The sequence below is a fragment of the Corythoichthys intestinalis genome, chromosome 17 (genome assembly GCF_030265065.1).
Source record: "Corythoichthys intestinalis isolate RoL2023-P3 chromosome 17, ASM3026506v1, whole genome shotgun sequence".
NCBI lineage: Eukaryota > Metazoa > Chordata > Actinopteri > Syngnathiformes > Syngnathidae > Corythoichthys > Corythoichthys intestinalis.
In genome coordinates, this window is record NC_080411.1 from 1,939,920 (window position 1) to 1,965,551 (window position 25,632).

The 25,632-nt window shown below is 40.1% G+C and overlaps 2 protein-coding genes across 5 annotated transcripts in view; one reads left to right on the forward strand and one right to left on the reverse strand.

Annotated features, from left to right (window-relative positions):
- Positions 1–1,543: 1,543 nt before the first annotated feature.
- On the reverse strand, positions 1,544–10,167 carry LOC130905886 (ubiquitin-conjugating enzyme E2 L3-like). 4 transcript variants are annotated; one of them, XM_057819651.1, is made up of 5 exons: positions 9,952–10,167; positions 9,541–9,613; positions 2,294–2,401; positions 2,046–2,232; positions 1,544–1,931 (listed from the first exon to the last, which is right to left on the reverse strand). In XM_057819651.1, the coding sequence occupies exons 2-5, from the start codon at positions 9,565–9,567 to the stop codon at positions 1,777–1,779; spliced, it is 477 nt and encodes a 158-aa protein (XP_057675634.1). In that variant the 5' UTR covers positions 9,568–9,613; positions 9,952–10,167; the 3' UTR covers positions 1,544–1,776. The 4 variants fall into 4 exon arrangements, with proteins under 4 accessions (XP_057675634.1, XP_057675636.1, XP_057675637.1 ...); XM_057819653.1 differs by having other exon boundaries at positions 2,294–2,389; positions 9,952–10,164; XM_057819654.1 differs by having other exon boundaries at positions 2,294–2,389; positions 9,809–9,957.
- The window catches only part of zfyve16 (zinc finger, FYVE domain containing 16), a 42,731-nt gene continuing 26,933 nt past the window's right edge, over positions 9,835–25,632 (forward strand). The window contains exons 1-4 of the mRNA XM_057819623.1: positions 9,835–10,209; positions 13,795–13,891; positions 17,897–19,470; positions 21,167–21,263. Coding sequence (XP_057675606.1) covers positions 13,822–13,891; positions 17,897–19,470; positions 21,167–21,263 — 1,741 coding nt within the window. The 5' untranslated portion in view covers positions 9,835–10,209; positions 13,795–13,821. The remainder of the gene's footprint in view (positions 10,210–13,794; positions 13,892–17,896; positions 19,471–21,166; positions 21,264–25,632) is intronic.

Consider the following 25,632-nt stretch of genomic DNA (forward strand, 5'->3'; position numbering starts at 1 on the left):
GGACATAAATGGGAGTTAGTGACATAATCAGCCAGATGTCAGTAGGAAGCATTCATTAATGCCCATGATGTCATAATTATGACGGTCTTATGGCAGTCTTATGACGCCTTTGTCAAATAGTGTTACCTATTAACCCAAATTAATCAAGAAATACGCCGCACTGGACTATAATTCGTAGGATTCAAAAAGAGGGAAAAAAGAAACGGCTTATAGTCCGGAAATTACGGTACTTAAATGTGGCAAAATTGCAAATGCCTCTTTTGCATTTCACCAAACTATAACTCAGTGTAATTGCTGATTGCTGGGTAGAAGTTCATTTTTTGGGCCATATTTGAGAACTTGTTGCTGGTCAGGACCTGTTGCCAGGCAGAATTTGACTTAGAAGTCACCCAATGGCGGCCATCGTACTCATAGCCAGAGGCGTAGCAAGGGTCCCCGGGGGCCCCAGGCAACAAGCAACATGGGGCCCTTCGAGTGTGTGCAAGTAAGGGGGACAGTTGGACTTGGAGCAATAGCATATTTAATAAAAGTATAATAACGCCTCGGTCTCATAGAGCGCTTTTTAGGACACTCAAAGTGCCCGGCCTCTACATTAGGACATAAAACTACAGTAACATAGTACACTCACCGCTGTCGTGTTTCCTTTTTCGCTCTTTTTTTTTCCTTTTGTCGCTTCCATAAAGATAACTTCTCATTTTGGATATACGCCAATTTAGAAAAAAAAGCCAAATTGCCGCTCACTCTCACTCTGAGTCACGGGGGTGTAGAGCGAGTGAAGGGGCCCCTTGAGGGAACTCAGACACACGGCTTTCACTGGCACTGTCACACTTGTCGCTGCGACAGTGCAGTAAAGCTGCGTGTGCTAAATCTGTTGGCCCTCTGGGGGCCCCCCTGCTGGCTGGGGGCCCTAGGCAATTGCCTGGTTTGCCTAATGGGACGCTACGCCTCTGCTCATAGCATGTGATGTGTTAGTAAAAGAAAGCATGCTAGTTTTGTTAAACACACATTGCCGGAGATAAGACTAGGGCTGCAGCTATCGATCATTTTAGTAGTCGATTAATCTATTAAAAAACGTTCTATGTACAACAAAATAAAAAATGGCTAACTTGCATAGCAAAAGTCTGCTAGCTTTAATGCTATGAAATGCAAACTTTTTACAATGTTCTGAACAAATCGTTCATATTCCCACAAAAAAATAACAGCTAAATATATAACCTACAAATGCGTAAAAAACATTAACTCAAAGAAAATCTTACCTTACCTAAGTCTTCTGTTGGTTTTCACAGGCAGCAGCTAAATGCCATGTTAAATGACTTGTGTCATATTCAATTGCCACTAGAGGGCAGTGTATCCCCCCCAAATCGATAAAACTAAATGCCAACTTTTCAAAACAAACCACTCTAATAAAACGAATACTCGAAGCGGCAAAATTTGATTCCAGGCTTTTTTCTAATCGAACATCTCTAGTTTATGATTAATCGTTGCAGCACTAGATAAGACTATAGTCTAGCAACTAATGTAGCAACTATAGATGCGGAGTAGATTTTCAATTTTCAGGCCACTTTTATTCAAATAGTAACAGATTCCAGCAGTTGTTGCTCGGCAGGCTTTCTAGCGCACCGCCGTTGGGTGCTCTCATACGTGTGGTCACTTGTCACTAGGCAGAATTCATAGAAACCAAATAGAATTTTGTTAAGTCGTAAAAAGGCATTGGCGTGGGATTCCACATATGGCATTCTTGACAAAATATAGTCCAGGCAGTGAAGCGCTTCCGGTTCAATCCGCCGGGCGGGTCTCGCCGTGCCTCCTGGTGAACTCCTCGGCGTTCTTCATGAACTGCGCTCGATGTTCCGTGTACTCGTTGGCCAGCTCGGCCCGCAGAGGACGCTCTGGCTGCGGCACGTTCACCAGCGAGATCAGACACTGGATGACTGCAAACAAACGCAACCAGACTGTACTTGCGCCACCTAGTGGACTGGAGCGCAGGAGGAGAGTACGCTTAACGTCGCGACGAAAAGACCTAAAGTTATCGACGTTTGTCTGACCTTGTGAAGTTCTGGTGGCGGGCTTCCAGTTCTCCACGCTGATGATGGCCAAGCACACGTGACCCTTTTCGTCCACGTTGGGATGGTAGATCTTAGTCATGAAGGTGATCCTGGGGGGCTTGAAGGGGTACTCGCTGGGGAAGTTGATCTCCACCCGGAACGCTCCTTTGTCATATGGGGGGCTTTCCTTGCCAGGAAGTTAAACAAGTTGAACAAACTTTTCAAAATAAGAAATGAAGCAGACTTACAGGAACGATGAGACCCTGCCAGACCAAAATGTTGGATTCGTCCACTTCAATGTTGCGGAATTCTCGGAATCCAGATTGGCGGATTTCCTCCAGCTCCTGAAAAGTGGCCTTTGAAATGTTAACAGCAGGGCTTGAAGGAGCAACCACTGAGGCCCTCAAGAACAAATGTTGTTACTAGGCAGAATACAAATACTGATGGCGATATGTTAAAAAGTAACAATAAATATCGTAAAAGGATTTGTCTTCATTTTCGTTGCACTTTTAAAATAATTATTATAATAATAACTTTATTTTAATCTTCTATTTTACTTTTTCAGTGCCACTGGCGACAACAGACGTCCAATCATGTAGGGCTGCAGCTATCGAATATTTTAGTAATCGAGTATTCGACTTAAAAAATTCTATCGATTAATCGAGTAATCGGAAAAAACATTTTTTTAGGTAGAGAGCAATTATAAATATACATGAGAAAACAAGACATTTCTTCTAATATTTAACCATTTTCAGTCAATCGTCTTTATGTTTGATGTAAATTGTTGAAACTAGGGCTGCAGCTATTGATTATTTTAGTTGTCGATTAATGGATGAACTAGTTAGTTCGATTAATCGAATAATCGGATAATCGGATAAGGAACATGAAAAATTAAAATACCTGAGCTGAGCCTTAAACGGTACAAAAAAATAAGGATCTATGTACAACAAAAGAACAATGGCTAAGTTATATAGCAAAAGTGCGCTAGCTTAAATGCTATAAAACACTAAAGCTTTTTTTTTAACAATGCTCTTAACAAATGGTTCAGACACATATTCCCACAAAAAAAAAAAATGGCTGAATATACTCATAATCTAAATTACGAATGCATTAGAAAAAACATTAGCTCAAACAAAAACTCGGCTTATGTTGGTCTTAACATGGAGCAGCTGGATTCAGCCATGTGAAATGAAGCAGACTAGAGGGCAGTGTGTCCACCCAAATCAATAAAACTAATGCAAACACTTTCAAAATAAACCATTGCAACGCCACTTTAATTAAACGACTACTCGAAGCAGCAAAATTTAATTCGAATCTTTTTTTCTAATCGAATACTCGAGTTAATCGATTAATCGTTGCAGCACTACAATCATGTGGCTCTTAAAACTAAACTGAAACTCTTTGTTTATCCATAGACTTCATAATCATATTGACGGGACCGATTTATACGGGGCCTGCATTGTTGGCATGGCCGCCAAAGACCGAGTGGAATCACAGACAAAGAGCTTTTTTTGTTGAAAATTCTTGTGAATAAAAGCTTAAATCCCTGAATTCTTTTTAGATATGGACGCAAAACAGTCTCGATTCTTGGTTAAAAGCAAAAAAAAAAAAAAACATGCAGTTAGCATTTATTTTATGTAAATAAAGGGGTGTAGCTTTGGTCTCAATATTGGTAGGGACGATATAACCTCCACGTATACTTTTTGCTGGGGACGGGACATTAATAAAATCATACAGATTGGGTGAACAGGGGTCTGGGCTACATTTCTCACCAATATGAACCACATTTTGAAAACTTCCAGAATAAATGTCTGGACTTTATTAGCAAATTTAAATTGCAATATTAGAACATAAATTATATTACGTACACAGAACTTGTTAATCATCTCAACTATCCAGGAATGCAAAAAAATAAACATTTGTCTTCATACCACTTAAAATTGTCTAAATAAATTAAATATGACAAAAAACTTCAGGCAATAACAAAAATAAATAGAAATGGAGCCTTCCTTCAGGTAAAAAAACTACCGTCTTGGTCCACAAGCACAGCCAAACTCAACAAAAAATGAAAGCTCCTTTGGGCTGCTTTAAGACCACATAAATGAAATAAAAATGAAAACTGGGGAGAAGGCGATAAACTTTGGTTCACTACATTTCTTACAGTCTAATTAACGTTAACAGTAGAAAACATCCAGGAGGATATTTCTCTCAAAGCAGCTTCCGCCTCGAGTTCGAAAAATTCAAGGATTAATGTTATGCTAACTCTGATGCAGGTCGCACTTTCAGTAGCAAAATTTGTGGCGTGTTCCCCACCCTCACAACATTTTTACATTACTTAAAGTGGCTGCTGCTGGTGGAAAAAAAATTCTAATATCTCTCCTCTTTGAAGGGGGCAGTGAATGAGTGGGTGTGGGTGTGGGGGGTCAAGTCATCAGCCAATCAAACGTGCGTTTGAGAGGAAAAAAATGGACTGGCACATTCAGCAAATGTAAAGAGGTCAATGTAAGTCTGAACATAATTCAAGTACTGTAATTGCAGTTACTAGTGTTATGTCCCTATGCAAACCTAAGCCCTTGCGTAAATATGTCGAAGTACGATGCTAGTCTGTAAATCAATGTGGCGGCCGCTATAAGTAAACAGAGCTTTTCCGGTGAAAATTCCTGTAAATAAATGCTTAAATCCCTGAATCATTTATAGATATGGATGCAAAAGTATCAATTCTTGGTTAAAAGCCCTGAATCATTTATAGATATGGATGCAAAGGTCTCAATTCTTGGTTAAAAGCAAAAACAAAACAAAACATGCAGTTAGCATTTATTTAAAATATGTCAAAGAATGATGCTAGTCTGTTAGACAACGTGGCGGCAGCCTTACAACAAAGAGCTTTTTACTTTGAAAATTCTTGTGAAAAAACGAAAAGTGTAATAATTACCTTGAATCCTCGAACAAATCACTCCTGAGGCAATCTTTGTTTGCATGCGGTACGGCTTTTGTTCTTTTTCAACCTAAATCCGGCGTTGGATCGCTGTATGTGTCACTACGACCAATTGCGAATAACTGAAGCGGATTGTGGGATGGCCCCCTACTTGAAGGCGTGGCGCAGTGAAAGTCAAATTTTACCCGTCAATATCATTATTATAAAGTCTACGGTTTATCACTCGTAGATGTCCAATCTGTTTCAACTGGGAGGGCGTCATTCAATCATATGCTGCCAACTGTATCTGGATTGGACATCTATTGCAGTCAATGGCAGCTAATGTTTAAAAAAAAAAAAAAACTTGAAAATGCCAGTGGCTGCCATAGACAATGTTTATTGTCTATTTTAAGATTGTATTATATAAGGCGGAAAACACCGACAAGACTGAAAAAGCAGTTTCTGCTCTTGCACTCCTCTTTAAAAGAAACTGCTGTATTTTAAGCCAAAACAACTGTTGTGTTTGATAGAACAATATGTCTATATGCTGCCATAGCGGATTCATGGCGCATGAAGCCCCCAAACTATTTTTGATGTGTCCGTTTTACCCTGAAAACCCCCATTTACAGATGCCGCGCAACCGCTTTTGTTTCAACCCAGCCATAAAACGAAGGTAATTTATTAGGGCCCGAGCACTAAGCGTGCGAAGGCCCTATTGTTTTGCAAAGGATTATTTTTTTTTTTATTTTTTTATTTTTTTTTTTTTTTCAGGGCAAATGAAAACGGCCAATTTGGAGGCCTGAACATGCACGAAAAGTCACCAAAATTTGCACATACGTCCGGAAAATTGTAAATTTCGATAATTTTGCAACGTTGCAAAAAAATATAACAAAATGGCTCAGTGGCGCCCCCTTGAAATTTTAAAATTGGCCTATAACATTAGGGTCTGTCAGCGTAGAGCAATGAAATTTGGGGGGTCTATACCTTGTCCAAAACCGCTCCAAAAAAGCATTTACACGCATATTCCAAACCCAACAGGAAATCGGTTATTTTGGATCAAATATGAAATTTTTATCGATTTACAGGGTGCACATTTGAGACCTTTTCGCCGAGGGAGTTAGTTGGATCATCTTCAAAATTGGTGAGACTGTTCAGGAGACATATGAAATCTTAAGTTTTGAAAATGGTGCGTTTTCATTCACGGGTCTGACCTGGGCGTGGTGCCAAAGTCGACCATTTTTTCGGCAAAATGACAAATTCAGTAAATGACTTATAGTTCCTTGACACAACGTTCAATCTTTTTCATATTTGGCATGTATGTGTGGTATCCCACCCTTAACACGAGTGCATTGAAATATTACCCATTAGGTCTAGCGCCCCCTAGTGAGAACAGGAAATGCCTTTTTTTACGAGACAGGTTCCTCCTCCAAGGGAAAAAAATCTGTTGACCTCAAACCTGCATCAGGGGAGCCTTAAGACCTGTGTTCAGGTGCCTGATGAAAAATATTGAGGTTTTGTTGAGGCGGAGGGGTCCAAACAGGAAAGTGAAAATGAACGTCAACAATTTGTCACGCAAAAAACTTTGAACAGTCATAACTCGGCAGATATACAACATATCTGCGCCAAACTTCCCGTGTTTGTTGAGAGTCATACCCTGAAGGTTCTTGTAGGGGTCATTTGCATCAACTCTACAGTGCCAACTAGTGGCGACAGAAAGAAGTTTTAAAAAAGGCCTTTCCTATTGGGTTTTTTCAACATAGAGCAAGGAAATTTGGGGAGTAGATACCTTATGCAAAACTGCTCCAAAAAGTCTCTTGCACCCATTTTCCAAATCCAACAGGAAATCGGGTATTTTGGATCGAATGTGAAATTTTCATGGGTTCACAGTAGGAGTTTACATTTGGAGGCTTGAATATGCACAAAAACTCGTAAAAATTTGCACATACATGCGGCTTTAGATAACGTTCGATAATCTTGCAATGTTACGAAAAAATGTAGCAAAATGCCTCAGTGGCGCCCCCTTGAATTTTTCAAAAAGGCGTTTCCTATTAGGTTTTTTTGACAGAGAGTGATGAAATTTGGGGAGTCGATACCTTGTGCAAAACTGCTCCAAAAAGTCTCTTGCACCCGTATTCCAAATCCAACAGGAAATCGGGTATTTTGGATCGAATGTGAAATTTTTATCGGTTCACAGTAGGAGTTTACATTTGGAGGCTTGAACATGCACGAAAACTCACAAAAATTTGGACATACATGTGGCTTTGCATAACGTTCAATAATCTTGCAACGTTACGAAAACATGTAACAAAATGGCTCAGTGGCGCCCCCTTGAAATTTTCAAAAAGGCCTCTCCATTTAGGTTTTTTCAACGTAGAGGGATGAAATTCGGAGAGTCGATACCTTGTACAAAACTGCTCCAAAAAGTCTCTTGCATGCATATTCCAAACCCAACAGGAAATCGGGTATTTTGGATTGAATGTGAAATTTTTATCGATTTACAGTGTGCACATTTTACACCTTGGCACCTAGGGAATTAGTTTGATCATTCTCAAAATTGGCGAGACTGTTCATGAGGCATATGAAATCTTAAGTTATCAAAATGGTGTGTTTTCATTCACGGGCCTGACCTGGGCGGGGTGCCAAAGTCGGCCATTTTTTCGCCAAAACACTGAATTCGGAAAATGACTGATAACTCCCTCATACAACGTTCAATCTATTTTAAATCTGGCATGTGTGTGAGGTATACCAGCCTGAGCAGGACTGGATTGAAAATTTACCATTTGTGCTTGGCGCCTCCTAGTGGGAACAGGAAATGCCCTTTTTTTACGGGACACACTCCTCCTCTAAAGGGAAAAAATCAATCTACCTCAAAGCTGCATAAGGGAAGCCTTAAGACCTGTCTTCAGGTGCCTGATGAAAAATATTGAAGTTTCGTTGAAGCGGAGGGGTCCAAACAGGAAAGTGAAAATGACTGTCAACAATTTTTCTCTCCAAAAACTTTGAACAGTCATAACTCGGCAGATATACAACATATCTGCGCCAAACTTCCCGTGCTTGTTGAGAGTCATACCCTGAAGGGCCTTGTAGGGGTCATTTGCATCAAACCTACAGCGCCAACTAGTGGCGATAGAAAGTCACTCGTTTTTCCAATACATGTTCAGTTCTTTTCAGGTTGGTCATTGTAGTTTCAAGACCTATTAAAATACTTATTTACGGCCCATGTCCACGTGTCTCTGTCTGTTGCCGTGACGACCCTTTGTTCGCCATTTAAAGGAAATATTTTTTTTCAGAGACTCAGGCAGCTTATAGAGCCACAATATTTGGCACACTTGGTCGAATTGGCCCACTTAGAAGATTAGTTTTGGGTTTTGAATAAGGGCTTGGCTACACAGCTCAGTAGTGGCTCCTTTTTTGTAGTACTCTCTCCAATAGGGGTTTTTGCTACTTTCGAGCATCTTAGGTTCTAATGAGATGATTAGAGAGGAGGATCTGCCACCACCCTGACCTGCACACAGTCCGAGTTGCGTGACGTCCGAGTTGCGCTAGATTGCGAGGGCCCGTTCAGTCCTGCTTGCAGGCCTAGTTATATTTATTATTCAAAATGTCTGTCGTTTTTAGCTTAGAATCATTCATTGATGTCTCATATTTATTTTTTATTTTTTTTTTTAACGACTTTAAAAAATTATTCACTCACATATTTTAAACTTTTAAACAAGTTATGTCACAATGAAAAAAATGGCGTCTGTAAAAAAGTTAGATATCTACCTTATAACTATCGCTTAAAGATTTTTTTTTGTTACTGTCGCATTTTCTCCGATATGTTGGATGAGAAATAATTGATCCAAACAAAAAAAATTTGGAAAAAAAACATTTAAAAGGGTAAATATATGAAAAAGAAAATCTCGACCACTCCTTGATGTCTGCGATTTCTGCATTGCGACCCTTGTTATATTACCATGTTTCACCCATAAAAACCCAGCTGTGGCCATTCACAGCTGTGTCTTGACAGTCAGTGATACATGCTACATGGAGTTTTTGGATCGAAACAAAGTAGGTACTCGATAATATCTCGTTAAAGTCATGGCGTCTGTAATTCTGTTCTCGCGTGCTCTCACCTCCAGACAGGGTTTTGCTGCTTAAAAAATAAATATTTTTTTTTAAAATGCCCTCCTGCTCAAAATTTTCTTCCCCCAGAAAACTGAGATTTTAAGCTTTCCAATAATGTATCACACATGCATATAGGACAATTTTGAAAGTTGGCCAAATTGGGGGTCTCAGAGCAGAACTTCAAGTCACCTGAGTGTTTTCCGCCATATTCATACATAAATTACTGCGTTTATAATACTGACATTTTCAACTCAACTCAAAGAAATATTTAATACGATACTAATTTTTGATACTAAATAATTTGAAAAAATTAAATGTCAACTTCTTTCAGTTTCTCCATGGGTGGTCATTATTTTTACCCCCCACCCCCACAAAAAAAAAAAAAACTTGACTGTAAAGAATGAATACAAATGAACAAGGTGCTGGCGTCTGCCATTTACAAAATATAAATGTGTGTGTTTTGAAAAATTTTACCTTGGATAATCTTCTTGTCGAAATCATTTTAACGGTCGTTGAGTTGCCGTCTTCTGGTTTTATGACGTTCACACTGTCAATGAAAGGGAAAAACACAACTTTATAGGATTGGCCACGGTCAAAAACGTCACAAAGGTTTTCGACCTAAAAAAAAAAAAAAAAAAAAATCTGGTTGAAAATTCATTATTAGTACTTTATTTGAATTGATAATTTAGAGATTTGCACCTTGAAAGGTGGAAAAGCGCTATACAAGTATAACACCATTTACCATTTAAAAGGAAATTGCTCAGCTCGCCATCCAGACGCTAATATCGATGTCAGATCTCATCGATCAGTTGGAATGTGTCACCTTTTCCCTATCCGAAAGCACTTTGTCGGCCTTTAATGTAGATAAAAGCGATTTGGACTCACATAAATAACACCTCGGCGAAGGTATTTTCGCTTCGAGCCAAGCCTGAACCGAACCGAGCCGCTTGGCTGATCCACAGGTCTGGCCAAGATATCCGCCCGATCCGAGCCGAATCTCAACACTTGTAGCATCAAATCCGAGTGACGGAACAGCAACTAGCTGGCAACGTTCAAGCTCCTAGCGATGTCGATGATGACGCTTGCCGACACGACGACGACAGGCGGGGTTGACGTCATCAGTGCGACGGCCAAACCCGACAGGTAAACAAAAAAAAAAATAGCTTGCACGGCCTGCCCGGTAGCTAGCCACTTAGCCGCATTAGCCCATCCCGAAGATGGAATACCAACGATTAAAATTTGCATTTCTTGGCGCCACTTGAGCAAACAACTTGTCGAAGGCTTCGTCGACATGTCACGAAAATTTGCGTTGACAAATAATGCGCTAGCTAACGAATTGGCTGATTGGTAGCCGCCGTTAGCATTATGTGTTAAGTTGCTAACTTAGAAATCGTCCCACTTGTGACAAGTCATGCTTATGCAAGATTTAGGAGCTTTCCCTCTTTGAATGTAAGTATGTTCCGACAAATGGAATTGAAAAGTCGAAATACGACTATATTAAAGTTAAATTTGTAAGAAAAGACAATTTGAGGACTAGGGGTGCACGATATCTATTTTTTTGAAACCAATATCGATTATTTCCTGCTCCTCAAGGCCGATACCGATACGATAACCGATAATATATGTAATTTTTCAATATATATTCACCTGACGTTTTGAACATATGTAGGTCAAAAATACTATTGGTTGATTCAGCCCTTGATTTGCCTTTGACCGAACCAGAATTTTCATGATGACATGAACATTATTATAATGAACAAAAGAAAGACAACAGTTTTGACTTCAGATTAATGATGCACGATAATACATTTTTCAACCGATATCGATAACCGATAATTTCCTGCCCCTTCCACCCGATAACCGATAATGTCACTCCGATAATTCTATTCAAATATGTGTAAAATTTTTAAGTATACAAAGATCAAATGTTACTGTGCAAAAATGTAATTTAGTGCTATTTTTTTCCACATCAAATGTGAACAAGTAGTAAATTCCAACAACTAAACAATGGCAATGACGTTGTGTAATGGTAAGCTTTTGGCAACAATTACTTAGAGAGTAAACACCCAAGTTGCACTAAAATGCCTTTAAAAGTAAGCCATTCCTAACATATATCACATTACTGCACTGCAAAAACACCTCTTTAAAACTAGCAGAATTGGACAAAACTGTTGATTGCGCACATTTGGAGGCTAAATCAAGTATATAATTATCGGATTGCATTATCAGTTGAATTTTATTTTATCTGGATTATCTGTGTGACGTCATAATTGCCACTATCGGCCGATAATTATCGGTGACCGATATTATCGTGCATCTCTACTTCAGATAAAGTGCCCATATTATTTTTTTCAAATAAATACAATTCAATTCAGTCACAATCAATCAGTCAATATCATTGATGATGTGTTCCCTTGAACAATAAGCACTGATCTGAAACTAACAAAAATAAACCCAACAGGTATTGTGCTTTGTCAGCAGATAAAACATTTGGTGCAACAGAAGAGGAGACTTTTGTCATCTTGGTCCATGAAACAACTTTCTTAACCTGGCAATTATAGAACAGCAAGCCTATCAATAACCAAAAGGCCTCTCAAGAACTTGTAAACATAACACTGTAAAATGCAAACATTTGCTAATTGCCATAGTAAGGTTTATAACTCAGTGAAGGAAAAATACGGCCTCTAGAATAGTAACAAAACTTTGCATACTTACAAAACAAGAGTGGAAACAAATGCACACATCCCAATTCGACACCGTGCCAAAAATATTATTAACAGGCCCGGTAACATATTTTGTTATCGGATTTATTGGGATGACGTCATAATTCCTAGTGTTGGACCGATAATTATCGTGCACCTCTATTGAGGACACTACTACTAACAATTGGCATCGCATGACATGATGATGCAAGTTTGACGTTGTGGTACATGTTTGTGAAGACCAATTGTTTTTATTATTAATTAATCACCGCTTACTTTTGCTAGTCGACTAACCTTACTTTTTTTTTTTTTTTTTTTTTTTTTTTTTTTTTTAATTACTCGGGCTTCACATTTTAGCAGGAAATTTGCATTTGGACCAAAAAAGTTGGGATTATTATGGAACTATTATTATTTTTCAGTGTTTGAAAAAACTCATTTTGCATCCTTATAAATAGGGCTGTCAAAATTATCGCGTTAACGGGCGGTAATTAATTTTTTCATTAATCACGTTAAAATATTTGACGCAATTAACGCACATGCCCCGCCCAAACAGATTAAAATGACAGCAGTGTCATGTCCACTTGTTACTTTTGTTTTTTGTCTCCCTCTACTGGCACTTGGGTGCGACTGATTTTATGCACCATGAGCATTGTGTAATTATTGACATCAACAATGGCGAGCTAGTAGTTTATTTTTTGATTGAAAATTTTACAAGTATAATAAAACAAAAATATTAAGAGGGGTTTTAATATAAAATTTCTATAACTTGTACTAACATTTATCTTTTAAGAACGACAAGTCTTTCTATCCATGGATCACTTCAACAGAATGTTAATGTTAATGCCATCTTGTTGATTTGTTATAATAAACAAATACAGTATTTATGTACAGTATGTTGAATGCATACATCCGTTTTGCATCTTATCTTTTCCATTCACACAATAATTTACAGAAAAATAAGTCATATTTTATAGATGGTTTGAATTGCGATTAATTACGATGAATTAATTTTTAAGCTGTGATTAACTCGATTAAAAATTTTAATCGTTTGACAGCCCTACTTATAAAGCGAATCATCGTATTTAATTGGCAATGGCGTACCGCAAGCAACACGTCACTTTTTCCCATTAATATTCATGACGTTAGCAATTGTTGCTAGGCGGGTCAACCTCCCGTTTGTTCCCAATAGTAAATGAATTGAAATAGTGTACGAACGAGATGTTTACTGAGCTAAACCTACCAATTCTGTCCGAAAATGATGTCCCTGGTTTCAAATTCACTGGTGAAGATGTGGAAGAACATACAAATGTTCAGTTAAAGAGATGGCTTGAGATCTGCTCTTGGGTTGTCTGCTCGTTCTGTGTTTCCTGAAGTTGTTTACTCATGAAACAATCGACTGCTGGCCAGGAACACGACCACGGGGGGGGGGGGGGGGGGGGGGGCAATATTGAAATGTCTACGGAATGCACGTTGGGTTTGCGACAATTGAGCGACCACTTGAAAAATATGCCTCAACAGCAAAAGTGCGTTCCAACTTCGTCCTCTCCATGATGCTTACTGGAGTTCCTGGAAAAATGACCACAAAATAAATAACGCACGTGAAGAACCAAACTTTAAGCCCACCCTCTCAAATAAGTCCATCCCTACTATCCTACGAGCAACCATTGCTGCAGGGCGCCAAATTTAAATAAGCAAGTTGCTCTGCCCCACCCTTCACAACAAGATTATACAACGCAGTCAAAGAGTTGCTCGGCGACGATGAAGTATAATTCTCCTTTCCAAAATTTTGCATATATTTTGCTCAGTTTTTCAACATTTTTGGGGATCTTTTTTAGAATTCTATTCCTCCCTCAAATGTTGCCTGTGAGGAATAATCACTGCTGGCGCTAGCCGCTCCTGGTTGAAATGGAAGTCGATCACCGTCATTCGTGGTGAATGAGTTAATAAAATGGAAATGAGCAAAATTAACTGACATTTTTTCTGTGTTTTATGTAAATGGCACTCAGCTTATTTTCTTATTTTTCAGGATTTAGGAGGGACTTTGAATGCCAGCATGGACAGCTTCTTCAAAGCGGCTGTTTGTGACCTGGACAAAGTGCTGGATGACTTTGAGCTCAGCGCAGGTGAGACATGTGTGGCAGAGAAATCAAGCAAATATAAAATAACACAACAGGACGGGGCTAAAAATGAATGTTAAGTGCTGGGAAAATATACCTCACAATACGCTGAATCAGTGGGAGGCCTGAGCTTGTTTAGTTGAAACGAGATGGTCCTGTTGAGGTGTGATGGCAAATATCTCTGATCGTAATTTTCTATAAGGCACACGGAACTATAAGCCGCCACCCACCAAATTTGACACGAAAACGGTATTTGTTAATAGATAAGACACGCTGGATTATACAGTGGTTTGAAAAAATAACTGAAACTTTTTTCATCCCCCTCATCCCAACAGTAAAATATGAAAATGTTTGAGTGGTTTTAGTTAAAGCACACACAGTTTTTACATCTGTGTGATTTTGACAAGGATCAGATCAGATTTGATGGTGATTTTATGCAGAAATGTGAGAAATTCCAAAAGGGTCAGATACTTTTTCATACCACTGTAAGACGCAGGTGTCCTCAGCAGCTGGATTATGGGATATTTCCTCCAAAAGATAACCGGCAACACTTTATTGGACAGTAGCATAATCATAAGACTGTCATAAGACCAAATGAACCACCATGAAGCTTTGAAGCAATTGGTTGCAAAGCTTCATTTCTTCAAGAAGCTTCATTTGGCCATCACTGCTCCCTAGGAGGAGACCGTCAACCTCTACTGCCACCTGCTGTCAACACTGTAGTCGTCCAACATGCCTCTTAGCATGCAGTGCGGTGATACAGATGTAAATAACAATCAAAATGCATGTTCTGTGCTCATTATTTCTTCAGTTACTGTTCCAGTTGTTTGATTAATTGCTAGTTATTAAGGGTGTAACGGTACATGTATTTGTATTGAACCGTTTAGGTAAGTGGTGCTCTGTTCGGAACGGAGTCGTACGATTCGATTACGATTCAGAGGCTACGATTCGTTTTTAAATTGATTATTGATGACCCCCCCCCCCCGTTTATAAATCGATTATTGATTGATTGCCCCCCCCCCGCTATTAGCTGCTAATGTTTTGTACATTCGTTACAAAAACTGTTAAAAAAAAAAAGCCTCGCAGGCTTAAATAAACGACTATTTCAGTATCAAGTTAACAGTTAAAAACAATAATATACCCAAATCCCCATTCTGTATCAGCAGCTTTAAACTACATTCAATTAATTTAATGTTGTCAATCAACCGTTAAAGTTGTTAAAATTGCTCCTGTTAATCCATAATTTCCCTTTTGTCTACTTTCGACATGTGAAAGTTTTAAAACTATTTTAAAGATAGATTCAAGTCATTGTTTTACTGATTTAGGAGTATTTTGGATAAAAAGTTAATTAGGTTCGCTTGGAAGGTTCGCTACAACAGCCTTGCAGGGAAGTCTACTGCTTTAAGATGGCGGCCGTTTACTAACGCCATCATCTAGCTTTCTCTACATCTGCTGCTATCGCCACCGAGTCTATTCTACATCTAGTCCTATATAAATATGATATCTACCTTAACATTATGTATTGTGGACGTACTTTGTAGCAGCTTTCGACAGCAGTCAGGTATGTTGTTGTTTTTTTTTTTATCTCGCGGCATGAGTTGAGCTAGAGCCGTGAGTCGAGCATTGGCATTACCCGAGGGGCCGGGTAATGACAAGCATGATGTTTAGCTACTCTCGCTCCGTTCCTCATTGCGTCCCCACGACCATGCGGCGCTCTGAGTGTGTTTTACTTCCGCTTTACTTGACATATTTCAATAATCGGAATTTGGATGTTTGTGAATCGTTCTCGAATCTTCCACAGCCAAATCGCGAGTAATCTTAGAATCGGAAATTTCGCACACCTCTAAATATAACCTTACTTTTCGAGGCTGTGAGTCGATCGGGTTACAGTTTCTTTGTGTTGATTATATTTACTCCGTCTTCTCGACTATAATGAGGCCCAACACGGTAGGACAGTAAGAAACGTCAACGGCGCGACAACGTGGCCGCCGCGAGAACGCAGTGAAAAGCGGTCGTTAAAGTCAATCAGCCAATGCACACCAGTCGCAGTGTGGTCGCGATGCACGCGAAAAGAACGGCAGAGTTTATTATTTGACGCGAGTCGCGGCCCTCCTGCGTCAATACTACTAGCTAGCAGACCTGATGTCACTCGTGTAGAAATATGGTGGATCCGTTCGATTTTCAAACTAATATGCAATCGTAACTAGAGCTGGGAATCTTTGGGCACCAAACGATTCGATTACGATTATAAAACGATTATCGATGCACTCCCCTCCTTTTTTTTTTCTCTCTTAATGTTTTGTACATTAGTTCCAAAATTGTTCAAATATACTCTCAGGCTAAACCACACTACTATTTCAGTATCAAGTTAACATATAGCAGTAAACAAATATACAAAAATAACATTAAATAAAAAAAACTCCAGTCCCCATTCTGTATCAGCAGCTTTAAACTACATTCAATTAATTTAATGTTGTGAATCAACCATTAAATTTGTTAAAATTGCTCCCGTTATTCCATAATTTCCCTTTTGTCTACTTTCGACATGTGAAAGTTTTAAAACTATTGTAAAGATAGATTCAATTCATTATTTTACCGATTTAGGAGTATTTTAGATAAAAAGTTAATTAGGTTTGCTTGGAAGGTTCGCTACAACAGCCTTGCAGGGAAGTGTACTGCTTTAAGATGGGGGCCGTTTATAACTCCCGCATCTAGCTTTTTGTAGATGTGCTGCTAACACTACCAAATCTATAATGCATCTAGTCCTATATAAATGATATCCACCGTAACATTATACGGATGTACTTTTCTAGCAGCTTTTCGGCAGCAGTCAGGTATGTTGTTGTGTTTTTTTTATCTCGTTGCATGAGTTGAGCTAGAGCCGTGAGTTGAGCATTGGCATTACCCGAGGGGCCGGGTAACGGGAAGCATGATGTTTAGCTACTCTCGCTCCGTTCCGTCCCAAAGACCGCGCGGCGCGCTGAGTGTTGTGTACTTCCGCTTTACTTCGCATATTTTAATAATCGGAATTTGGATGTTTGTGAATCGTTCTCGAATCTTCCACGGCCGAATCGCGAATAATCTAAGAATCGGAAATTTTGCACACCTCTAATCGTAACCCACTTTTTGAGTCCATCAGATCCCTTGAGTGGTAGATCGGGGCACAGTTGACTTGTCTTTGTTGATTTGCAGTTGTCTTCTCTGCTATAATAATAACCAACACAGCCCCGTCTTCAATACAAAACCCTCCAAAACAAAACAAGTAGGAACTAATATTCACATAGGAACTAAAGTAATACGACATAAAATATACATATAAATGAATACTACATCACATTTGTAAAATACAAACACATAATAAAATAAATAATAACCCATTTAAATAAGATAAATTGAAATGAGCTAAAACACTTGTAATTAAATAATAATAAGAATAATACACAGATCCTGCTTGCACAATTTATTAATTTCTGTGTGGCGCTTTAACTTGAGAAAATCCACCAATAAAGCTTTTGAAAACTGTTCATAAGAGATAAAAAAATCATTTAGGCATTTCATTTGTAAAATACATGTTAAAATCTTAGCACAGGACTTCTTTTTTCTTCTTTCTTTCAGAAAGAAAGCTGACCAATACACGGGGTCTGAAAGGCAAATTGTTGTTTGATAATTATCTTTAAATACCCGCTACTTTTTGAGCAGAATTCTAGCTTTGTATAGGCTAATGTTCCTATTGTTGAAAGTTGTGTTATAAACATATAGCACATTTATATTCTGCATTTTGTTTTCTTATTGTACCGAAAATGAACCGAACCGTGACCTCAGAACCGAGGTATGTACCGAACCGAGATTTTTGTGTACTGTTACACCCTTAGTTTTTGGGTTTTTTGTTTATGTATTATTGAAAATTGTATCTAGTATTCTTATGAGTATCACTATGAAGATCAAGAAGTTTGTCGTGTCGTGACAACAGTACCTTTCATACTTCTCAAGGAGTTTGTTTTGGGTTCGCAGAAGAAGCGGATTGCAGGTCAGTCTTCTGGAAGCCGCAGCCGTACGACTTCTCCACTCTGGGCTCCTCCGAAGTGTCAGACCTGGCCCCCACTCTGCCCCCGAACTTACTCCACCCCAGTTCTCTCCATTACGCGACCGCTGGCACAAGCGGCAGCCTTGCAGACCGGAACGGGGAAGTCCAAGTTCAGCCTCTGACCGGGGTGGATCTGCTGTCCTCCGTCGATCGCGGCGCCTCTCAAAGCTCGGCGCCCCCTTGCCCCGATCGGGCGCCGGAGCCCCTTTGTGACCTCGTCAACGACACCAGTTCGGCTGCCCCGGTGCGAGTCGATAGCCGCGATGCTTTTGCAGAGCCGGAGGAGGACGAGGACCGCGAAGAGGAAGCGCTACTTGTGGACTTTGGTGACTCGGAGGAGCGAGGTCCTCCCTGCCAGAACTCCGAACCCTGCCGGCAGCTGTCCGGATCCTCCTTCAGTCTTCTCGACGTCATTCTTCCGGCAGTACCTGCCGAGAATGCGCGAGATGAAGTCGACGCGCAAGATGAAGGTTATGATGAGGAGACTCAAGAAGATGACGTATTGTCAGAACCTGACGACCGGGAGGACCGGCGTCCGAGCACCCTATCCTCAAGCCCGCCCTCAGGTCAAAATGAGGAAGTCTCTCCAAAAGACTCTGATGACGAAGCTTCTGGAGGGGGCTCTCGGCTCCCGGAGCCCAAAGAGCAAGTGCAAGTGGAGCATACAGCAGCAGACCCTCAGTTGGGTTTGGACACTCCTTGCTCAGAGGAACTCCTTGACTCTGAACCCCTTCTCCTTGTCCCTCCCGCTGAACCTTTGCGCTCAGATGTCCCCGAGCTGAGCCCGGAGGACCCTCAGGAGTTTGGTTTTGAATATCTCCCCGAGAGCGAGCGGGCCCACCTGCCGGTGACGGATGAGGAATTGGACGCCTTCCTTAGGGCCGGCGCCGAGGCAGAGCGGGACGTAGAGATATCGGCGGAGGACCACCAGCCGAGAAATGCGGTTCTTCCCGATGAGGATCTGGAGCGAGTGTTCGCGGACACGGAACTGGGCAGCCGCCTGGAAGATCTAGAATGTCCGGCCTGTCCGGAAAGTGACGTCGTACATTTGGGGTCGCCCTTTCGGGACTCTCTTTATCAGGAAGATTCCTCTGAAGGGAGCCATTCCTTTATCGGCAACTCTTTGCAGTCGGAGCAGCAGCTTTCCTACGGAGGAGCGAGACCCAAACAGCCGCTCTCTCCCGCTGTCAGATGTCCCTCATCGACAGAGGAAGACGACGAGCCGCCCGCTTATTCTTCTCGACTGGATGACGACGACGACGACAGCCCATGTGCCGGCCGAGGCTTCGCTCTCGCCAGCAGCCCACCGTACCCCGGGACATCCGCGGCAGCTTCCGACCAACTCTCGGAACCCCCGCCCTACATTGACGACGCGGAGGAGGAGCAGCTGGGAAGCCGGCAGCCCGATTGGGTGCCCGACTCGGAAGCCCCTAACTGCATGAATTGCTCACAGAAGTTTACCTTCACCAAGAGGCGCCATCATTGTCGCGCCTGTGGGAAAGTACGTACACCGTCCATGTACCGTAAATCCGGTGTTAGAAGTCGACCGATAAAATAAATTAAATTACCTGAGCTTAGCTTCAAACGGCATTAAAATAAATGAATAAGGATCGAAGTACAACAAAAGAACAATTGGCTAACTTGCATAGCAAAAGTCTGCTAGCTTAACACTGGAACTACCAGGGTTTTTTTGGGCTATGAAGAAATACCAGAAAGGCATCAAATGACCCCAATACCAGCTGACTACTTGGCTTTGTCAAACAATATAACACTCAAACAAGCAATAAAGCAGCCTAGGTGTGAAGGGGGGGTTTCACTCTGGATAGCTGCAATTAGCATCTTGAATATTTGCAAATCTAGATTTATTAACTTAGTGTAAAAATGATGAGAGGGCCACGTGTCATGAAACTACGACTAACATCAAGAACTGTAGCTAAACCACACTGTCTTCATTTTAGAAAATCGAGTGTTAGAACATTTGGGACAAATCCCATCAAGCACCTTTACTTTGTCTTGACAAGTCCAACATTCAATTGTCAAGGTTCACAATTAATTATGTTGAAGCACACAGTGACCAGAGAACTTTCCACAGCAGCTCAAACAGCTTTAGTTTAGCTTTAAACACAAGTTTTAGTATACAGTACATCCTAGGAAAACTGCAGCTTTTGCAACATGTAAAAAGGTTGTCCGCCCGATTGCATGCCTGAGCGGTCCACTGTCCGACAAAGCCAAGGTAGCCCTGGCCCGCATACACTCAAGATGTTAATTGGAGCAATCCAACCCTGTGGTTTTGCGAGTGTGAATGGGAATGACTAATGAGGACCATAGTGCTCACAAAAGATATGCTGATTAGGGTCAAATGATCCTTCTCTGGTTACAAAAGTGATTTATATCAACTGATCCACCCTTGGTAGTTCTAGTGTTAAATGCTATCGAATGCTAGCGTTGTTTTACAATGCTTTTAACAAACTGTTCAAACACATATTTCCACAAAAAAACGGCTAAATATACCTATAAACTAAATTATGAATGCATTAAAAACAATAGCTCAAAACAAATTTACCTTATGTTGGTCTTAACAGGGAGCAGCTGTATTCAGCCATGTTAAATGAGTTATGTCATATTCACTGTTGCCACTAGAGGGCAGTGTATCCACACAAATCAATCCAACCAAACCACTTTCAAAAACAAACATTACAGCTCCACTCTAGTTAAATACTCGAACCAGCAAAATTTGATTCAAAGCTTTTTTATTATCGAAATACTCGAGTTAATCGATTAATCGTTGCAGCGCCAGTCACGACCACACAGTACATGTTTATGCAACTCTTAACAGTTTTCCCAGTTGGTGGGGGCGTGGTTAAGCGATAGGTCCATTGCCATAAATGTGGCCCGTGAAGTGTGACGCTTCTGTTCTAGTTAATGATATTAACACACCCCTTCTATGCTTGCTTTCCCTCCTGTTGTGTTTGTTTTGGAAAGATAGCTTAGCTTAGCATCTGCTCTGGAACATAGCCCGGAAGATTGAATCACGAGGAAGCGCTTGCTCTTCCTTTCAGCTGAGCTCCACTTAAGTCTTTTAAGGCAAGCGATTAAGAGCATTAAGGAGACCGTTTTGGATGTGCTATTGTTCCAATCCTGACACACATTTGCAAACTTTCTCACTCGCTTGTGCCTGTTCCGCATTTGTGCGGCAGGTGTACTGCGGTGTCTGCTGCAACAGGAAGTCCAAACTCAAGTACTTGGAGAAGGAGGCACGCGTTTGTGTCGTCTGCTTCGACACTTTGCACAGAGGTAGGTCAAAATATCACACAACAGTGAATGATCATGTTTCGGCAATGTTGTTTTCGTCAATGATAACGGAAATATTTGGTTGACGAACAATTTTGTCGTGACGATGACAAGCTAAAAATGTGTCTTGGAAGGCTAAAACATAACGGGACGAATGCAAGTTTTTCGTCGGACGAAAATTCACCATAGTTTTCGTCATAAGTTCACAATGTGTCATATTGCAATCGTATGTGTAGTTAGCACGCATCGTTCCAGTGTTTGGTCTTGTCATTCGTGTGGCGTGATGCGCCGCCCCCCCACCTTACTCACATGTGTCCTCCAGGCTCCAGACTTGTCTTTTGTGAAACACGTCATATGTGGTGCTTGATCAGTTTTCTTTTCTTTTCTTGACCAGATATGCCATGTTGCTTTAGCCCAGTGTTTTTCAAACGGTGCCCATACAACAAAAAGCTGCCCTTAAGCTGCTTTTTAAAAATTTTTTACAAGAAAGTGCAAAAAGCATTAACCATTATAAAGGCAGTACGTATTCAACAATACAATAAAATTTACACAGGTGGAATGAATTCCACATTTTCTGGAAACAAATAAGACTTCTTTTAACCAATATACTTTGGTTTCACTGATTTCTGTAGTATTTCGCATGTTTGTAGTGTTACAGCTGTACTTAATCACAGTTTTACACGTTCTGCATATGAAATACACATTCGCTAATTAGCTTAGCGCTCGGCGCTAACTGTTAACATAACAAAAAAACAACAATATAGGCGAAACAGTACAAGTGGGTTTGTGTATTCACCTCTTATAGACTCACACGGGTCTTAGCAGCGCACTCAGGATATTGACATGACTTGAAACTACTGCTGGACATCTGAAAGACAAGGAGCGACGAACTATCGCTCTTCCCCTCTTGCTCTAAAAAATAACTTGCGCAAAAAAGCACGATTGCCGGCTCCCTGCCTGTCTCATACACAAATTTATTTTCTAGTCTTTTGAAAAGGAGTAAATCTCTCACTCAGTAACCGGCAGCATCCATCATAACGTTGTGCGTGCGTCTGTTAAAGGTGTCCGGGCGGCAGACGTGTCTTGTATTCCGTTCCGCTCCGAGCAGCTGTCATAAAGTTATTAAGGAAAATCATGGTTTTTGAACCTTTATGAATCGTAATCGAATCGTCACGTGTCGAATCGCGAAGCATCTAATAATCGATTTTTTGGGAACTCCCTCAAAGGAAGGAGTAGGTAGAAAGTTCTCGGTTGTGTGCAGATGAGCGAGGCATAGACTTTATAATGTATTGACGGGGCGCGGGGCCGATTAATAGGGGGGCCTATCTCCGTCAAAGCTGACCGAGTGGAATCGCAGACAAAGAGCTTTTTCCGTTGAAGATTCTTGTAATTAATTGCTTGAATCCCTTATTCTTTATAGACATCGATGTAAAACAGTCTCGATTCTTGGTTAAAAGCAAAACAAAAAACAAAAAAAAAAAACGGGCTGTTAGCATTTATTTTACATAAATATTGCGAATTATGAGGCTAGTCAGTAAGGAAATCAGCGCCCATTTTCTGTTTTTTTTTTTTTCCACATTCTGTTTCTCATAGTTGAGGTTTACCTATGTTGTCAATAACAGGCCTCTCTAATATTTTCAAGTGGGAGAACAATTAGTGGTTGACTAAATACTTATCTGCCCCACTGTAAAACAGTATCAATTATTGGTTAAAAGCAAAAAAAAAAAGGGCAGGTAGCATTTATTTTACGTAAATATTGCGAACTATGAGGCTAGTCAGTAAGGAAATTAGGGGCCGCAATATGTAAACAAAGAGCTTTTTCCTTTAAAAATTCTTGTGAATAAATGCTTAAATCCCTGAGTTCTTTATCGATACGGACGTAAAACAGTCTCCATTCTTGGTTAAAAGCAAAAAAAAAATGCAGTTAGCATTTATTTTACGTAAATATGTCGAATGTGCTGCTTGTCTTTGTCACTTTGGCACCGCCTTATCACAACAAAAAGCTTTTTACGTTGAAAATTCTCGGGAATAAATGCTTAAATCCCTGAATTCTTTATAGATATGGATGTAAAACAGTCTCGATTCTTGGTTAAAAGCAAAAAAAAAAAAGGGGGGGGGGGAGCAGTTAGCATTTATGTTACGTAAATATTGTGAACTATGAGGCTAGCCAGTAAGGAAATTAGCGACCACCATTTGAAAACAAGAGAGCTTTTTCCGTTGAAAGTTTTTGTGAATAAATGCTTAAAACCCTGTATTCTTTATAGACTTGGACGTAAAACAGTCTCGATTCTTGGTTAAAAGCACAAAAAAAAACATGCAGGTAGCATTTATATTACGTAAATATTGCAAACTATGAGGCTAGTCATAAAGGAAATAATCGGCCGCCATATGTAAACAAAGAGCTTTTTCTGTTGAAAATTCTTGTTATTAAAGGCTTAAATCCCTGAATTGTTTTCAGATATGGACGTAAAACAGTGTCGATTCTTGGTTAAAAGTAAAAAAAAACCTGCAGTTAGCATTTATTTTAAGTAAATATGTCGAATGTGAAGCTTGTCTTTAAGTCACTGTGCACCGCCTTATCACAACAAAGAGCGTTTTACGTTGAAAATTCTTGTGAATAAATGCTTAAATCCCTGAAGTCTTTATAGACACGAACGTAAAACGGTATCGATTGTTGGTTAAAAGCAAAAAATAATGGGCAGTTAGCATTTATTTTACGTAAATATTGCGAATTAAAAGAAAGAATTAAAGAAAGACACACAGGAAGGTCTTCTTCTACATCACACAATGTCATTTGAATCGTTTTGACAATACAACCCCTAGCAAAAAGTATGGTATCACCAGTCTTGGACAAGAACTCACTCAGACATTTTATCATGTAGAACAGGGGTCCTCAAACTTTGGCTATCCGGCCTGCGGGCCGTATACGGCCCGCCTCCACATTTGGTCCGGCCCCCTGAACAATTAAAAATTATTATTATTTTTTTTTCTACTTGTGTTATTTATGTCCTGGCTTTTTCTGTGAAGAACCCAGAGAGGGTTATTTGGTTATTATCTATTTAATTAATAGTTATTATTATATTATATTATATTATATTATATTTATTTTATTTACTTTTGTTCCGTGAAGAATCCAGAAAGGGTTATTTGTGGCTTTCTGGAAAAACAAATTTTTACATTTAGGCACTCCTGCAATCGTCACACTATTTCTGTTACAAACTGACCCCGGCCCCTCATCAGAGAAGGGAAGAGTTATGTGGCCCTCACAGGAGAAAGTTTGGGGACCCCTGATGTAGAACAAACTCAAAAATAGTGAATTAGTTCAAAAGTACAACTCTTTAGCATTCAGAAACACTAAAAGAAATGAATAAAAAACATTGTGGTGGTCAGTAAATGTTAATTTTATAGAGCAAGTGCAGGAAAATAAATATGGACTCACTCCATTTTGAGAAGACACCCAGTCAATTTCCTTTCCTTAATTTGGCCCCTGCCTTAGATTAGATCTGCTCGTTAGTCAGCAGTTAAAACAGTGCAGTTATCACACCTTGGAGGGCTACTGGACCAAGTGGATTCACAAGAATCATGGCTCCAACAGGAGAGATGTCTCTTGAGACCAAGGAGAGGATGATCAAAGTTCTTGAAAAGGGTAACGCTACACATATGGTTGCCGAAGATGTTGGTTGTTCACAGTCAACTGTATCAAAAAATCTGGACCAAGTACAAACAACATGGCAAGGTTATTAAAGTTAAGCATACTGGTAGACATCCAAACATCATGACAAACAACTAAAGGCCATATGTCTTAAAAACAAGATGTACAACAAGACAAATGAAGAAGAAATGGGAGGAAGCTGGAGTCAAGGTATGTGGCAGAACTGTGCAAAATCACTTCAAGGAAATGGGATTTTCATAGAGGAAAGCTAAAAGGAAACCATCATTGACACTTAAACAGAAAAGAACAAGACTGCAATGGGCTAAGGAGAGGCAATCGTGGACTGTGAATGACTGGATGAAGGCTATTTTCAGTGATGAGTCAAGAATCTGCATTGGACAAGGTGATGATGCTGGAACTTTTGTTTGGTGCCATTCCAGTGAGATTTACAAAGATGACTGCCTGAAGAAAACATCCAAAATTCCATCAGTCTTTGATGATATGGGGCTGCATGTCAGGCAAAGGCACTGGGGTGAAATCTTCAATATATGCACAAGTTTACATTGAAATTTTAGACAGCTTTCTTATCCCTTCAATCGAAAATGTTTGTCATTATCCAAGAACACAATGCATCAGGTCACAGAGCTAAAACTGTAAAGCATTCTTTGGAAAAAGTCCAGTCAATGGCATGGCCTGCAAATAGCCCAGATCTCAACCCTA